Source organism: Microplitis mediator, chromosome 3 (genome assembly GCF_029852145.1).
Source record: "Microplitis mediator isolate UGA2020A chromosome 3, iyMicMedi2.1, whole genome shotgun sequence".
NCBI lineage: Eukaryota > Metazoa > Arthropoda > Insecta > Hymenoptera > Braconidae > Microplitis > Microplitis mediator.
This window is the reverse complement of record NC_079971.1, coordinates 23,235,397-23,255,091: the sequence shown is the minus strand read 5'-3', so window position 1 is coordinate 23,255,091 and position 19,695 is coordinate 23,235,397. Positions and strand designations below refer to the sequence as shown.

General features: G+C 29.4%; 1 protein-coding gene across 1 annotated transcript; it reads right to left on the bottom strand.

Annotated features, from left to right (window-relative positions):
• Nucleotides 1–47: 47 nt before the first annotated feature.
• Nucleotides 48–18,728, bottom strand: LOC130665997 (prion-like-(Q/N-rich) domain-bearing protein 25). The gene is made up of 14 exons (XM_057466628.1): nucleotides 18,467–18,728; nucleotides 18,141–18,392; nucleotides 17,579–17,905; nucleotides 17,267–17,509; nucleotides 7,057–7,302; nucleotides 6,753–6,998; nucleotides 5,687–5,907; nucleotides 4,216–4,306; nucleotides 3,823–4,071; nucleotides 2,443–2,625; nucleotides 2,047–2,304; nucleotides 1,732–1,983; nucleotides 401–583; nucleotides 48–316 (listed from the first exon to the last, which is right to left on the bottom strand). Exons 1-14 carry the CDS (start codon nucleotides 18,726–18,728, stop codon nucleotides 48–50), a joined length of 3,282 nt encoding a protein of 1,093 aa, XP_057322611.1.
• Between the last annotated feature and the right edge of the window lie 967 nt (nucleotides 18,729–19,695).

Below are 19,695 nucleotides of genomic sequence, written 5' to 3'. Positions count from 1 at the left end.
ATTTATTTTACAAGAAACGAGGATTTGGATACATAGTAACTTAAAATCTATACAACGGGCTGAGAATATGGTACGCAAAGATTTTTTGCGGCAAGAACAAAATTAGGTTTGCATTGACAATTAAAATCAAAACAGATAGAATTTTCAACTACACATTGATCATCTTTCCAACAATAACCATTTAATTGTGGTAAACATGTTGAGTGGCTCAATGCAGTATTATTTGAGTTACAAACACACAATTTATCTTCCGAACATTTCGCATGCCATGGATCACTACATTCTAAATCTTCATTACAAGAATACAATGAGAGCGCTAAACACAACAAAATTTATTTATAAATTTATCACAAAAAATTAAATAGTAAGTGACCAGAATTAATTTTTTTTAAATACTTACTCGTTACACACTGAGTTGCAGAGATAGGTGTTAAATTAGGCCGGCATTGACACGTAAAATCAATGCAATAAGATGAATGAAACAAACATTGTGTATCATTTGTACAAAATTCACCGACAATTGGTGTACATATTAATTCACTTAATGCTAAATTATTTCGAGAACAAACGCATATTTTATATTCTGAAGAACATATTCCATTGACTATTTTACAGTCAAAATTATTCCGACAGGGTTTGCCCAATCCATCTTTATTTTGGAACAAAGTAATTGTTAGAAAAAACGTGGGTGCGTGTACTTATGTACGCGGGTTAAAAGTTATACTTCTTTGGCGTGACTAAAAGAAATTTTATTACGCATACAAATAATATATATATGTAGAGAAATGTTCATACTTTTTATTAAAATTAGAGAAAAATTTCAACTATTTTGTAGTTTAAGTTGCCGAATAAAATCGTAAAGATGATAATTTCATAAGAAGTAAAAAATTTTTTAATTTCAGCCCTGGTGAAAATTTTTCGGACTTCTGTCTGAAAAAGTCTTTAGAACTCTAGAACTGACTTTTTCATACAAAAGTCCGAAAAATTTCCACCAGGGACGTATTATTCTTCTATTTTTAGTGTAATACTTTGATCAAAAGAATCCCTGAAAAAAAAAAAATTGAAAAGTATTAAAATTCTATTCAATACTTCTGAATACTGTCAATACTTTTCAATTCCTTCTCTTATGGAGCTTTAACATTGTAGATTGTTTTCAATTCTTTTTTTAATCAGCGACATCAAACGATCATATAAAATAAAAAAAAAAAAATTACAATAATCAAAATCATAAAAAATACATAATTAGCAATTTATTATTAGATGACTCATTTTAACCTTCTTCCTTTCAATTTTTATACTCAAACAAATATTACAGTACAATGTATACTGTAATGTCTGAATTAAATCGAACAATTAATGAATATTGGATAGATAATAGAAGAATTCTCAAAATTTTGTATTTTCTATAAAATCATCATTTTTACGATTTTATTCGACAACTTAAACTACAAAATACTTCTTTTTGGGATTTTTTTTTCTTTATAGAGTAAGAATTTTAATTTTCCGCAGCAGCGTGTTTTGTTGAATACTTTGCGTCTATTCTGTATATGAGTTAACTTAGTCAGTAAAATAAAAATACACTTTTATATAATCAAATTTGGTGGCCAACTTCATTCTGTCAGATTGGCGTTACGATATGCGCGCGCAGCTCCCAATTTTACTCTCAACTAAACGCGCCAAAAGAAGTAAACTTAAAACATTAACATTTTATTATTATTATAACCATTTTACCTCGCTTGGTTTTATTACTGGATCCATAATTATTAGTGTGCCGACATTTATTATCAATACACGTAGAATTTCCCTCTACGCATTCGCTGTAATCGTTGCAGTGTTGATTCAATGTAGTAGGCGCACATTGTACATCAGAAACGGCAATGTAATTTTTTTTGCAGACACATTTATTATTATCAGCACATTCAGTATCATTTACAATATTGCTACAATGCGTATCATTATCACAAGATAGGGTCGAAAGAAATGCTTGAAAACGTATCAATGTATTAGTCAAACGAAAAATGATAGTGATTTATGATATATACTTACGGATTATGCATTGATCATTAGAGAGAGAAAGAAAGTTTTTTTTGCATTGACATTTATTATCGACACACGTTGAATTTCCTACTACGCAATCACTGTGATCATAACAGTGTTCATTTAGCACATAAGACGCACATTTTACATCAGTTATAGCAGTGTAATTATTTTTGCAGGCACATTTTCTATTATCAGGACATTCACTATAATTTATAAGATCGCTACAATCTTTATCACGATGACAAGATAGTGATGATAAAAATGCTTAAATTTAACATATATTAATCTATTAGTTTGAAACAAATAATAATAGTGATTTATAAAAATTATGCTTACCCAGTTTGCATTGATTATTAGAATGAGCATAAAAATTATTTTTGCATTGACATTTATTAGTAATACAGATAGAATTATTAACAAAACATTCATTGTCATTGAAACAGACCCCGTTTAAAAGTGGTGCACAAGTTAGTGGATTTATTTCAACAGTATTTAGATCACATTTGCATATTTTGTGCTCCGAACATTCCGCAAACTTGACACTGTTACAATCTTCATCACTCCGACAAATTTTACCTAATATCACTACAAATAATATAATTATTTTTAATAAATATTCGATTGAAAATAATAGTCCTGGTGGATCCGAATACGAGAATTTACCACATTTTTGTGGTGATTTACCGTAAAATACGGTATTTATATGGCAAGTTTGCCGCATTCTACGGTAATTTAGGGAATTTTACGGCAACTTACCATAATTTGCGACATTTTACAGCGCAATACTGTACTTTATGGTAAAATATCGCAGGATTTTCGCAACTCTACGGTAAATAACCGACCTTATATTGCAAATTTACGGTAAAAATACCATAAATTTGCCGAAAATGCCATAACTTACCGTAAAATACGTATTTCAATGGCAAGTTTGCCGCATTCTACGGCAACTTACCGCAATTTGCGACATTTTACACACTGAAAAAAATAATCGCTAGCTGCTAGCGATTTTTTTCTTTAGCAGCTAGCGATTTTTAATCATTAGCTGCAAGCGATTATTTCGCTAGCTGCTAGCGATTTTTTCTTTAGCAGCTAGCGATTTTTAATCGTTAGCTGCAAGCGATTATTTCGCTAGCTGGAAGCGATTTTTTCTTTAGCAGCTAGCGATTAAAAATCGCTTGCTGGAAGCGATTTTTTCGCTAGCAGGGAGCGATTAAAAATACTGTTTTTATCATTGAAATAAATTTATAAATATACATATTCATGTATATTGATACATACATATATATATATATATATATATATATATATATATATGTGTGTATATTTATAAATATATATATATATATGTATATATCTATAAATATATATTTATATACATGTATAAATATACATGAATATGTATATTTATAAATTTATTTCAATGATAAAAACAATATTTTTAATCGCTAGCTGCTAAAGAAAAAATCGCTAGCAGCTAGCGAAATAATCGCTTGCAGCTAACGATTAAAAATCGCTAGCTGCTAAAGAAAAAAATCGCTAGCAGCTAGCGATTATTTTTTTCAGTGCAGCACAATAATGTACTTTACGGTAAAATATCGCAGGATTTTCGCAACTCTACGGTAAATAACCGAGCTTCTATTGCAAATTTACCGTAAAAGTACCATAAATTTGCCGAAAATGCCATAACTCACCGTAAAATACTGCAATACTTTTAAATACCGTAAACGACAATTACCGTAATTTGGATTCGCCAGGGAAACTATCATTTAAAATAATAATTACTCTGTAAGCACTGATTATTGGACCGTCTTATGTAATTTGTAGTGCATTGACACTCCATATCAATACACACAGCATTATCAGTAGCGCATTGTTCATTTTGCCAACAAAATTCCCCAAGTAATGGCGCACAAGTTGTTGCATTTACTTGAATATTGTTCGATCTACAAACACAATTTCTATCTTTTGAACATTTCGAATGACGAATTTCTTTACAATTATCATCAATTCTACAGAGGTCTCCTAATTGGACTATAAAAAATTTTTTTTTTTTATTTACAAAAGCGCTTTGTACTAGTACCGCGTCAATGCCATTAGTACACGAAAGAAAAAACAATGTTTTGCTATAAATTCAGTTTAAGTGATCAATAACTATGTTAATTTGAATAAAAATACCTTTCAAAGTACACAAAAATGAACCCGCTGTTTCCAATTGACGGCATGAATCATGCAGACTGCAGCATGGTAGTGGAGACTTGGGATTACACTTAAAGAAAAAAAAATAATATATATTTTTTTCACAATGTTATTATTAATACTTGATATAAATTTGAAATATGAACTAATGCTTACTGGGTCTCCATATTTAATACAATCATCATTTAAATTATGCGTATTTCCATAAACTGGATTAGCAAATATCAAAATTAAAGAAAAAACTTTACTTAAGATTAAACCAAAAAATTTCATTGTTTTCAAACAAATTATAAAACAACTATACATTGACTTAAAAAAATTTCCTAATGATCGTCGTAATTTTTGACGACTTGATTGAATTTATCAAAGTGAAGCTATTAATAAGTATAAAAATAAGTTTTAATAATTGATCATTTTATTACATTTAATAGTTTCATCGATTACTTTATTTATTAAAAGTACGCTGGAGTCTATTAAATTGGTAATTAAAAATTGTTTTTTAATTTTTAAATACATTTTATTTTTTTCAGGTTGAAATAAATAGAGCTCTGGTTCAATATTGAGAAAAAATATTGTTTTAAGATACAGATAAAATTTTGATAAAATAATTAACAAATACAACTTGACTGATTACAAAAATATAGGGGAGGGTGGGACAGAGCGGCCCCCCTAAGCCAATTATTATTTTTTGTGGCTTTCAACCATAAGATCACTTTACTTTTGTCCTATTTCGAACAAATTTATGGACATTTTGCCAAAATTCTGAAAAAAAAATTTTTTTTTGTGGGGCAGAGCGGCCCCCCTCCAAAAAGTGATAAAAAAGTTTTTTTTCGTTTTTTTTTTTTTTTTAAATTGTTTTCATCATTAAGAATGTATTTCTTTCTCTTGACAACTATTTTTGGTTTTATATTACTCGAAAAAAATTTTTTAAAGTGTAAAAAATCGTTCACTCTCGATTACCCTAATTACTAATTGTTATTTAATAAAAAAAAAAATCAATTCTATAGTTTTACTTTATTTCAAAAATTTATCAACTAAAAAAAAAATTTAATTTTTATAAATTTGTAGTGACCAAATTTGCCTCTTACATAGAGAAACGACCGAAAAATATGAAAAAATAATTTTTTCGGAAGTTTCGGCTGGTCCATTTTGCCCCAGGTGTTATGCGTAGGGCTAGAAATGTGAAATTATACTAATTTTTTTTTAATTTGACGATAAAAATATGAAAAAATCACTTTTTCAAAATTTTGGGCTTGTCCATTTTGCCCCAAATGTCATGAGTAGGGGTAAAAATGCGCAAACATATCGGATTTATAGTAATTAGTCGAAAAAAAAAAAAATTTTATTTTTGATCAAAATTTCAGGGGGGCTGCTCTGCCCCACCCTCCCCTAATTAGATATAAAATTATTGGTTTTAACTATATGCGCATGAATTTTGAGCGACAAATACAGAATTAGGCTTGCATTGACAGTAATTATCGATACAAACAGTATGATCAGCCATGCATTGATAATCTGCTGTACAATATCCTCCGATAAGTGGAAAACATGTTAATTTATTTAGAGAAATATTATTAGGCTTGCAGACACATTTTTTTATATCCAAAGAACATTCTGTGTGCAATAAATCAGCGCAATCTGCATCTTCATAACAAGAATGCAATAAACTTGCTGAAATAATAAAATAAAGTTGTAAATAAAAATGTCTCAGCTAGAAAACGAATGAATTGATTAAATTAAATCATTTTTTTTATAATAATAAATATTTTAAAGAAAAACTCACTGTCTAGACACTGACTATCAGAGATAGAGCTAGAATTAAGATTGCATCGACACTCGTTATCAACACAGTTAAATAAATCGAAAGAAACGTGATTATTATTCGGGTAAAAACAATTATTGCTATTTTCGCAATATCCGCCTAGAATTGGTGCGCATGCTAATTCACTTAATGCATAATGATTTCCATGACATGTACATATTTTATGGCGAGAGCATGTAGCATTTGTTATCATATTGCAGTTTGAATCGGTTTTACAGGTTTTACCTAATCCAACTGTGATTTAATTCCGAAAAAAAAAAAATTATTTTTCATCGCTAGCGGATCCGACTTACGGTAAATTACCGTATTTTACTGCAAATTTGCCGCATTTTACGGTAATTTGCGGCAATTTACGGCAGAATAGGTAAGTTGGGTAATTTACCGCAATTTGTGGAAATTGTATCGTAACACCGTGAAGTATTTATGGTAAAATTCCGTAATTTTGCAGTAAATTTGCATGTTTACGGTAAAATACTGCAATGTTACCGTAAATTCGTGATAAAATATCGCACTTTTAGTGAAAAATACTTCACTTTTACCGCAATTCTGCCACATACCGTAAATTATGGTAATTACCGCAATTTACTGTAATTTAGATCCGCAAGGGATCACACGTCGACAAATATTACGAGTAATAAACACATAAAAAAATTGAAAGGAATACTTGATTCCGAAGATGGTATGATTTTCTTACCAGGTTTGCAGTACTTTCCAAATTGAGATATGAAATTTTCTCTGCATTGACATTTATTTTCATTACAAGTAGAATCTGGAGATAGACATTCTTTGTCTCTGTCACAATACTCTCCTATAGGTGCTTTGCACTCACTATCGCCCCATGCAGTATAATTTGTTTTACAAACACATTTATTATTTAAACACACTGAGTACTTAATTTTGCAGCATTCTTCCGTGAATTCACAGGATTGTTTCAAGTACACTTCAAATAAATTCATCAATAAAATGTAATATTTACTATCGAATAAAATTAAACTTACATGGTAAACATTTTTCATTGGACTGTTGCACGTGATCAAGTCTACATTTACATACATTATCAACACAAATGGAATGATGAGGCATACATTCATCATTTTTCGAACACAAACCGCCCAAAAGCGGTTTGCAGGTTCCATTATATGATTTCATGTAATTTTTATTGCATGTACACTCATTGTCAATGCATACTGTGTTTTCTATTTGGTCACAATCTTTATTGATATTACAAGATCCATGCAATTTTACTAAAAAATACAATGACTTTGAAAATTTTTAAGTGTATTAATTAGTTTGATAATTAATACTCACATGGAATACATTGCAATGATCGATAAATGTAGTCAGGTTTACATTGACACTTATTATCAATGCACATGGAATTAATATTGGCGCATGGTTCATTAATTTCACAAAATTGATTAAATGTTGGGGCACATGACTTTATGTTGAGCGGATAATAAGTTTTAAGACAAGTACATACATTCATTGATGAACATTTGGAATTTTTTATGTGACGAGTGCATTCTACATTTGAGCTACAAGCCATTCCAAAATGAACTGTGATAATAAAAATATAGTATAATCAGCCAGGGTAATGTTAGCAGGGTAAGGGTGGGAAAAACAGGCCTCCCCAAAAATTTTTATTTTCAAAATTATTTTTCGCCGTCATATAGACTCTTATAATTGATTTGTAAAATTTTTAGTGTCCCAAATTGTTTTTTTAAGAATTTATTATTGGACTTAATGTATTGTTGGTCTCAAAAAATACATACGGTTTTTTTGTTGTAAAGTCATGTGAGGCAAATGGGCAATATGGGTAAGTGCGAAAACCTATTCATTTTGGACTAAAATGCTTGGGTTTGCGCACACTTGCCCCACATCATTTTATATAAATTTAATACATAGTATTTATGTTCAATGATTCTTTTTTTGGCATCTTTATTTACTAACAATATTGCAAATATTTTTTTTTTCTTAGTAGACATAGGGGAGGGTGGGGCAGAGCGGCCCCCCTAAGCCAATTATTACTTTTTGTGTCTTTCAACCATCAGATCACTTTACTTTTGTCCTATTTCGAACAAATTTATGGACATTTTGCCGAAATTCAGAGAAAAAATTTTTTTTTTGTGGGGCAGAGAGGCCCCCCTCCAAAAAATGATAAAAAAAAATTTTTTTCCTTTTTTTTTTTTTTAAAACTGTTTTCATCATTAAGAATGTATTTCTCTCTCTTGACAACTATTTTTGGTTTTATATTACTCAAAAAAAATTTTTTTAGGTGTAATAAATCGTTCACCCTCGATTAGCTTAATTACTAATTGTTATTTAATAAAAAAAAAAAAACAATTCTATATTTCTTATTTCTCATTACTTTGATCCCAAAAAACGTGTTTGTTAATTTTTTAGATTATAAATAGTTTTACATTTTTTCAAAAATTTATCAATTGAAAAAAAATTTTTATTTTCGAATATTTTTCGTGACCAAATTTGCCTCAGACATAGAGAAACGGCCGAAAAATATGGAAAAATAATTTTTTCAGAAGTTTTGGCTGATCCATTTCACCCCAGGTGTTATGTGTATATAGGGCTAGAAATGTGGAAATATCATAATTTTTTTTTAATTTGACGATAAATAGGGGAGGGTGGGGCAGAGCGGCCCCCCTGAAATTTTGACCAAAAAAAAAATTTTTTTTTTTTCGACTAATTACTATAAATTCGATATGTTTGCGCATTTTTACCCCTACGCATGACATTTGGGGCAAAATGGACAAGCACAAAATTTTGAAAAAGTGATTTTTTCATATTTTTATCGTCAAATTAAAAAAAAATTATTATAATTCCACATTTCTAGCCCTACGCATAACACCTGGGGCAAAATGGACCAACCGAAACTTCCGCAAAAATTATTTTTTCATATTTTTCGGCCGTTTCTCTATGTAAGAGGCAAATTTGCTCACTAAAAATTTATAAAAATTAAATTTTTTTTTTTAGTTGATAAATTTTTGAAATAAAGTAAAATTATAGAATTGATTTTTTTTTTTATTAAATAACAATTAGTAATTAAGGTAATCGAGAGTGAACGATTTTTTACGCTTTAAAAAATTTATTTTGAGTAATATAAAACCAAAAATAGTTGTCAAGAGAAAGAAATACATTCTTAATGATGAAAACAATTTAAAAAAAAAAAAAACGAAAAAAAAAATTTTTTTTATCACTTTTTGAAGGGGGGCCGCTCTGCCCCACAAAAAAAAAAAAAAATTTTCAGAATTTTGGCATAATGTCCATAAATTTGTTCAAAATAGGACAAAAGTAAAGTGATCTTATGGTTGAAAGCCACAAAAAATAATAATTGGCTTAGGGGGGCCGCTCTGCCCCACCCTCCCCTATATGAAAAAATAACTTTTTCAAAATTTTCGGCTTGTCCATTTTGTCCCAGATGTCATGCGTAAGGCTAAAAGTGCACAAACATATCGGATTTATAGTCATTAGTCGAAAAAAAAAAACTTTTTTTTTTATCAAAATTTAAGGGGGGCCGCTTTGCCCCACCCTCCCCTAGATAATTTTTTTTTAAATAAAAGGAGGAGTTTTTTACTTCCTTTTGGGGGTGGCCTGTTTTGCGCGCCCGGAAAAAAAAAAATTGTTTCTATGGCAAGTGGAAATTTGGTTTAATTACTTCAAATGGAAGTAACAAAAAAAAAAATTCACGATATTCAAATTCATAAAAATTAATTATTTCCGTAGCAGTCCCGATTTACCCGCCTTCTCCTACATATTAAAACACATATCACCTGGTAAGCATTTACTATTTGATGTTGCCACAAAGTACGGTCCACATTTACATATATTATGAATACAAAAAGCATTAAAAGGTACACAATCATCACTTGTCTCACAAAATCCACCCAAAAGTGGTCTACATAATCTCGAATCAATTTGTGTATAATTAGATGAGCATTTACAGATATTGTCAGAACATTTTGCAAATTTAGCTTCGCTGCAAACATCATCACTTTCACAGTGCGATCCCAAAATCACTAGATTATTTAGAATGATCATTAAAGAAAACATACCAATTCATTAGAAAATATAATTTTTAAATAATTTTTTTACTTTTTTTGCATTGATTAGACTTTCTTACATAATTAGATTTGCATTGACACTCATTATCAATGCATAAAGAATTTGTAGTTGCACATAATTCACTACGCCAACAAAATTCGCCTAATAATGGTGAACAAATTGTCTCGTTTAATTGGATATTATTTGAACGACAGACACATGTTTCATTCGTTGAACATTTTGCATGGCGAATTTCATCACAATCTTCATTACGTTTACAAAACATTCCTAATTGTACTAATTTGAAAAAAATATGTATATATATTAGGGTGGGCCGAAAATCCGTTTTTTTTTATTTTCATTATTAATACCAAAAATATTTTTCCGTGTACAAAAAAAAAATTTTTCGGAAATCAAAAAAAATTTTAGGTCGATTTCTTAGGCTCGCCAAATCCCGCTAAAGTTAGAATTTGTTTAAAATTTTTTTTCCAACACATTTTAATCGGAAATTTAATTCTCTACAAAAAAGGTCCTATAATAAAATTACGTAAAGTGGATAGTTACTCAGACAATTGCAATTTTGCTCTAAAAAATGAAATTTTTCAAGATATTATTACTTTTTCAGGGTAAAAAATAAATTTTATCATAAAAATTTCGTAGGAAATTCAATTTTCTACAAAACAGACCTAATAAAAATTTATTCAATGTTGATAGTTACAAAGATAATAGCAATTCTTGGTGAAGATCACCAAATAACGAAAAATGCTACTATCTAAACATAAAACTGCCAGTTTCTATATAACTGTAAATTTTAAGTTTTTACCAGAAGACCAATTTTGTAAGAAATTTGATTTTCCGTGAAATTTATATGATAAAATTCATATTTTACCCTGAAAAAGTGATAATATCTTGAAAAATTATATTTTCTAGAACAAAATTGCAATTATCTCAGTAACTATCAACTTCACGTAATTTTACTGTAGGACCTTTTTTGTAGAAAATTAAATTTCCGATCCAGATGTGTTGGAAAAAAAATTTTAAACAACTTCTAACTTTAGCGGGATTTGGTGAGCCTAAGATATCGACCTAAAATTTTTTTTGTTTTCCGAAAAATTTTTTTTTTGTACAAAGAAAAATATTTTTGGTATTAATAATGAAAATTTAAAAAAAGCGGATTTTCGGCCCACCCTAATATATATACAAGACTGTATAACAAAACAACTATTTTTTTTCTTCATTATATCGAAAATATTGTTGGAAATGACGAAAAAAATATACTGTGAAAGTTTGAGCTCTTAATATTAATATTAACAACTGCCGCATCGCAATTTTCTATTTCCCGTTTAAATAACATGGGAAAATTTATTTTTTAGGCTTTGGAATTTTGTAGCTCACGGTGGGACCAATACTTTTGAATGTTCAAGACATGTTCTTATGGGAAATTTGACGCTCTACAAAAAAGGTCTCTTATAATTTTTCGATATTTTTATTTCTTTGAAAGTAATTCGAAGTTAAAGTTAGATTGACAATAAATTTTCACATTTTTTTAATTTTTTGACGTAACCATCAACTTTATCCGAAAATTTTAGAGGACATTTTTTGTAGAGCATTTTATTTCCTACAACTTATTTCTGAGAAAATTTTCGATATTTCTCATAAGTCGTAAGTTATTCGCAATTAACTGAAAATTTAATATAATTAATTTTAAGCAACAAAATTTAGATTATTTAAGAAAATTTCCAGTTAATTGCAAATAACTTACGACTTGTGAGAAATATCAAAAATTTTCTCAGAAATAAGTTGTAGGAAATAAAATGCTCTACAAAAAATGTCCTATAAAATTTTCCCATAAAGTTGATGGTTGCGTCAAAAAATTTAAAAACGTAAAAATTTATTGTCAATCTAACTTTAACTTTGAATAACTTTTGAAGAAATAAAAATATCGAAAATTTATAAGAGACCTTTTTTGTAGAGCGTCAAATTTCCCACAAGAATAAATCTTGAACATTAAAAAATATTGGTCCCACCGTGAGCTACAAAATTCCAAAGCCTAAAAAATAAATTTTCCCATGTTATTTAAACGGGAAATAGAAAATTGCGATGCGGCAGTTGTTAATATTAATATTAAGAGCTCAAACTTTCCCAGTATATTTTTTTTGTCATTTCCAACAATATTTTCGATATAATGAAGAAAAAAAAATAGTTTTTTTTTTTTATCCAGTCTAATATATACGTAAAAAACTAAAATTTGTGAATTTATATTTTTAGTTCGAAATAAAATTTGAATATATAAATTTATATAATGTCTACCTTTTTTCATACACGTATATGAATTCGAAAGGCTTTTCAGAGTACATATGTCATTTCGATCACAACATGGATTTGAAACAATAGAATGATTACACTGTTTACAATCGGTAAAAAAAAAAAACAATTATTAATTTTAAAAAGTATATATTACTTTATAATTAAAAAAAAAATATTTACTGGATTTTTAGAAGGGACACACTGATTAAAATAATAATTATTTAGTCCTAAAATAGGATTGAAAAATATTAAAATAATATAGAGAATTCCGCTGGCCATTTTTTTTGTGTCGGTATTTTTTTTAAAAATACATGAAAAAAAAACCCCAGGTTTCATCGAAGGCGATAGCTTGAGTCTATAATAATGCCATTAGTAATTAAAATTAAAAAAATTGATTAAATTTGTTATTTCGGATTTATTAATATCAACGGCCTTTACATTAAGAATGTGTTGGATGATAATAGTCCAATATCACGATATGGCACTACGAAATAAATCTTTTTCAATAACTTTTAAAAATTGTCTACATTTTTGATAAATTAAAAGATTTTTTATAAAACGTTTTTTTGCTTATAAGTACACTGTAAAAAGAGCGGTGTTAAAAATGGACTCATTTTAACTCCGCCCGGTGTTAAAATAAAATTACACCGGTGTAGGAGGAGTAATTCACCGGTGTTAAATCGGGGTAAAAGCGGGGTAACTGCGTCCGCTTGAAGTATTAACTTTAACGATTATAAACCACAAAAAATGTTAGTTCTTTATGAAAATTACACTGTAAAAAGAGCGGTGTTAAAAATTAATGCGTTTTAACTTTGCCCGGTGTAAAAATGAAATTACACCGGTGTAGGAGGAGTAATACACCGGTGTTAAAAATACCGGTGTTAAAGCGGGGTAACTGGAGTAAAAGCGGAGTAAAATCAGTGTAAAAGCGGGGTAACAGGTGTAAAAGTGGAGTAATGCCGGTGTAAAAGCGGGGTAAATTGCGTCCGCATGGAGTACACAGAAAAAAAGGATTTCTTGGCGCAAAAAATTTTTACTTGAGCCAAGAAATTTTTTGTATTATAAAGTGAAAACAAAACTTTTCTTGGGGTAAGATAAAATTTTCTTGGAACAAGAAAAAAATTTTTTAGGCGAGAAAAAAATTCTTGAGCCAAGAAAAATTTTTGTCTTCAATTCATAATACAAAATATTTCTTGCGCCAAGAAATTCTTTTTTTCTGTGTATTAATTTTAAAGATTATAAAACACAAAAAATGTCAGTTCTTTATGAAAAACAATAAAAAATATTATTTATTAACAAGTATAGTGATCGAGTAATTAAAAATATTCACAAAGTAAAATATTTTAACACCGGTCTAGAATATTTACACCGGCGGCGGCGTTATTTTAACACCGGACTAGAATATTTACACCGGTGGCGGTGTTATTTTAACACCGCTTTTGGGGGTAAATTTAACACCGATAATTTTAACACCTACACCGCTTGGACTTACCCCGGTGATTTTTTACAGTGTAGTAAAGAATATTATTTTTTAACAAGTATAGTGATCGAGTAAGTACAAATATTCACAAAGTAAAATATTTTAACACCGGTAAAGAATATCTACACCAGCGGCGGCGTTATTTTAACACCGGTCTAGAATATATACACCGGCAGTGGTGTTATTTTAACACCGGAAATTTTTTTTTAACACCGGTCTAGAATATTTACACCAGCGGCGGCGTTATTTTAACACCGGTCTAGAATATTTACACCGGCGGCGGCGTTATTCTCACACCGCTTTCGGTGTTGAAATTTAACACCGCCAATTTTAACACCTGCACCGCTTGGACTTACCCCGGTGATTTTTTACAGTGTACACAGTAAAAAATATTGTGTAAAATCAACACAGTTTGTGTGTTAAAAACGGTTGACACAAAATTTGTGTTGAAATTTCGACACAAACTTTGTGTAACCCCTTTTTAACACAAAGATAATGTTGAAATATCGCCACAAGAGGGCGCAAAGTATTCCAGAGTAACACACAAAATGTGTTAATAAAGAGTGTATAACACATTTTTTATGTTAAAAAAAAAGTGACACAAACTTTGTGTTAGTTTAACACACTACGATTTTTAACACAAACCGTTTTCGACACAAATACACATTATTTTTTACTGTGTATACTTATATTCTTTCGGGTCATCTAGGTCTGTATTGCTGATCGACCAGAGGTCAATTCTCGTTAAAAATGAGAAAAATTATAATTCAAGATCTATCACTTGAAAACGATATCATTAAATAATTTACGACATTACAAGTTTTATTTATGAAATAGGAATGAAAATCACTAATAAATATGGATTTAAATTTATAAATATTGAAAAACTTCAATTATTAATATTAGACTCGAATAGAAGACTGCATTTGCATTAATCATAAATTTTTAATGTTGCATTGATGGTTTAGCTGACGATACACACATAGAAAAAAAGAATATCTTGGCTGAAAAAAAGTTTCTGGAACAAAGAAAATTGTGGCTTTCCCTCTGGATTGCAAAAAAAAAAGTTATTGAGCCAAGAAAATAATTTTTAAGCGAAGGTATCGTTTTTTTCTGTGCACCCGAGAAAACGTTTGTAAATATTTTTAAAGTTGACTTTAAATAAAAAATACAAAATTAAATTTTTCTTGCAATATATAGAAATTTATTTATTCAATAATTGAGCAAAACAATTGAAATTTATGATTATTGTAAATTAGGGTGAGCCAAAAAAACCAACCTATCGAATTTATGTCTTAAAAAGGACCTATATATCAAGAAAAAAATTTTCCCATTGGGCGAAATTTTTAGCTCAATTTTAAAAGGTCGGTAGCCATTTAAAATTTCCCATTTAAATAACATGCAAAAAAAATTTTTTTGATTAAAAATATTATAACTTTTGAACCGTGTGAGATAAAAATTCGGCTCTAGAATATTCTTGTAGGGCATTAAATTTCTTAAAAGAAAGTCCTGGGAGTCGAATTTATAAACTTGATATTTCGTATACTAACAGGCTATCAAAGTCTAGAGTAAACAGAATCATACAAACTTAAGGCTTTATTTGGATTTTCCAAATACTTTTCTTTTATTGTGATCGATAATAAAATATTATTTGTTACAACGTGGATATTGTTGGTGATTTAATTGCACTACATGTAGAACAAATTTTCTCGTAGTATTGATATTTTTAATAATAAAGCCTTAAATTTGTATGATTCTGTTTACTCTAGACTTTGATAGCCTGTTAGTATACGAAATATCAAGTTTACAAATTCGACTCCCAGGACTTTCTTTTAAGAAATTTAATGCCATACAAGAATATTCTAGAGCCGAATTTTTATTTCACACGGTTCAAAAGTTATAATGCTTTTAATCAAAAAACAATTTTTTTGCATGTTATTTAAATGGGAAATTTTAAATGGCTACCGACACCTTTTAAAATTGAGCTAAAAATTTTGCCCAATGGGAAAATTTTTTTCTTGATACATAGGTCCTTTTCAAGACGTAAATTCGATAGGTTGGTTTTTTTGGGTCACCCTAATGTACATAGTTGATAAACTATATAGGTACACATAAATTATTGGATACAGAAACAAAATTAAATTTGCATTGACAGTGGAAATCAATACAAGCAGAGTTTTGAACCACGCATTGCTTATTAGTCCAACAATATCCGCGTAAAAGTGGTAAGCATGTTGATTTGTCTATCAAAATATTGTTTAAATTACAACCACATTTTTTATTTCTTAAACATTTTGAGTGCCAAGGATCTCCGCAATCAAAATCCGTTTCGCAAGTGTACAATAAGTCAGCTGTAATAAAAATATATATGTGTAAAAGTCGAATAGGTAAATTAGAAGTTAAATTATTAATACTGACTTTCAAAACACTGGCGATTCGATACAAATGAATAATGAGGTTGGCATTGACATTTATTATCAATACACAATGATGAATTAACGCTGCAATCATGATTTAATGAGCAGCTTTCGTTCAAAAAAGGTACGCAAGTATATTCGTTCAACGCAAAAGTATTATTTTTACAAACACATATTTTATTTTCAGAACACTGAGTGTTAATAACTGAACTGCAATCTATATCTCTTCGACACGATCTGCCCAAGGAAACTTTATTTGTGAAAAAAATAAATAAATAAATAATTTTCATAAGAATTATAATTCGGAGAGTTAAGTTTATTCTTTACCTGGTTTACACTGATCTCTAGATCGAAGAGGTAAATAATTATCAGGGCATTGACATTTATTATCGATACATACAACAGATTTATGAGAAAAACAATTCTCATCATTTCGACAGAATTCTCCTATGAGACCCAAACATTTATTACTACCAAAAGCTACATAATTTGATTCACAAACACATTTTTTATCCTTTGAACATCTTCCAAACTCTATATTTTCACAATCCTCATCATAGTTACAGGGTTGCTGTAAATGTACTGAAAATAAAGTAGTTTAAAGTTCTCCCAGACAGCAGGTCGCTGTCGGTTTTTACCCCCACTATCAAAAAACAAATCTAATCTACGGAGATCTCTTAGTTTCTAGAATTCGTCGATCTCCGGCGACCTTCCGTAGCCTTAATGAGAAAAATTGATATTTATAACTTGTCGATCTGCGCAGATCTCCATTGATATTATTGTGAAATCGAAAATCTGCCGAGATTACCATAGATCTAAAATCATTGACGATCTGCCAGAATTATTCGAGATCTTTTGAGATCTATCCCAAATTTTAGATCTACGTAGATTACAATTATTTTTTCCCGGGGGGTTAATTGTATATAAAATAAACGTAACTATACTTACATGGTTGACATTCATCATTATCAAACGATTTGAAATCAAGCTTGCATTGACACCTATGTTTAATACAAATGGAGTTACTGACAAAACATTCTGTACTATTATCGCAATATCCTTCAAGTAATGGTACGCAAACTGATTCATAATCATAATAATTTTCTTGGCAACTACACACGTTTAATTTCGAACAATTTGCATGCAAAATACCTATGCAATCACTGTACAATAGACAGTCCATTCCTAAATCTTTTAAAATAAATTTTTATCAAAAAATAAAATTAATAAGATCATTTTATAAAATAAAAATATGATTACATCGACATTTAGTATCAATGCAAATAGAATTTTCAGATTTACAATGTTCACTAGTAAGACAATATTGATTAAGTAACTCTTCACATTGAGAGTTATTGGCTTTAGGTAAGAAATTAGATCTACATTGACACTTATTATCAGTACAAGTGGAGTTAGCAACTGTGCACTGTTCATCTGTTGAACAAAGTCCCTCAAGAAGTGATCCACATGATGTTTCATTCAATTTAATATAATTGTTATCACAAATACATTCGTTTTCAGCTGAACATTTAGAGTATTTTAATAGGGTACAATCTTGATCCGTAACGCAACGTTCATTTAAAAGAGCTATAAAAAAATCAGTTTAATACACAATAATATACACGGAAAAAAATAATCGCTAGCAGCTACTAAAAAGAAATTGGTAGTAGCTACTGAAAATTAATCAGCAGCTGCTACCGACGTCAATCGGTAGCAGCTACTGAATATTAATTGGTAGCGGCTACTGAAAAGAAATGGGTGGAGGCTACCGATAATTTTTGTCTATACAATAAAATCATAAATTATTAAACACGTTACTTACTTGGCTTGCATTCCAAATCATTAAACAAAAATTTTGGCTTACATTGACATTTACCATCAATGCATTCAGAATTATGGATTGTGCATATGTCAGTGTCCGAACAAGAGCCATTTAATAACGGTATACATCTATTGCCTAGTGAATAATAATTATCCTGACACACACACAGTTTTATGGTAGAGGAGCACATTGAATGATTTGTCAGATCATTACATTGTTGACTTGTATTACATTGCTGCCACAAAGGAACGGCTGTTCCGAAAAAAAATTAATATTAAAATTAGAGAATTATAATTAATTATATTTAGTTTATCTCGGTTATTAACTTGGTGCGCATTTGTCATTTGACTCAGAGGTAAAACCAGTAATACATTGACATTTATTGTCAATACAGATAGAATTATCAGGAAAACATTCATTGTCATGCCAACAGAATCCGTTTAAAATAGGGACACATAAATTTGAATTAACTTTAATAGTATTTGGTGTACAACTACATGTTTTATTTTCCGAACATTGTGAAAATTTGATTTGTTCACAAAATTCATTATCTGAACAGCTTTTACCTAAAACGTCTAAAAAAGACATGGTTCAGTTAAAAAACGACAGGTAATCTCTTTTAATTGACTTGTAAGCAATAATATATTTACTTGGCAAGCATCGATCAAACAGACGGGAATAATCAGATCTGCATTTACATATATTGTCAATGCAGACAGAATTATGAGTAGCACATTGTTCGTCAAACCAACAATATTCTCCTAATAACGGTACACATTTATCATTTTTTTGAATGTATCTCGATTGACAAACACACATTTTACGTTCTGAACACTTGGCATGCAATACTGCGTCGCAATTTCTATGGGTAGAACAGAATATTCCCAATCCAACTGTCACTAATAAAATTTATTTACTAATTTTAGTATACGAAACAATCAAATAGTAGTTTAATTGATAAATTTTATTGAAATACCGTTCGATACGCATTTAAATATACCATCTGCTTGTTCATGGCAGATATTATTTTCATCACAGCATGGACGCGGAACATTTTGATTGCACTGTTACATAAAAATTTTTTTGTTGTATTAAGAGGAAAAAATACCCTGATTAAAAAAGTTTATTGTAAAGGATTGAAAATTATTTCAATTCTTTTCAATCCCACGGAGGTTTTGGAAAGTATTGAATGGAATTGAAATTTCGATCATTTGAATACTTTCTAATTCTTAAAATGGAATTCAAAAGTATTGAAAAGAATTCAATCTTTCATCATTTCAATACCTTCCAATATGGAATTATTTTGGTATTGAGAAGGATTCAGAAATATTCAAAAATTTCAATTCATTTGGACTCTTTTCAATCCTACACTTGATTCGAAATATCGGACTATTTTGGTGTTGAGAAGGATTCAAAAAGATTCAAAAATGTTAATTCATTTGAATCTTTTTCAATCCCACACGTGACTCGAAATGTGAAATTATTTTGTTATTGAAAAATATTCAGAAAGATTTAAAATTTCAATTCATTTGAATCTTTTTCAATTCAACTCTTA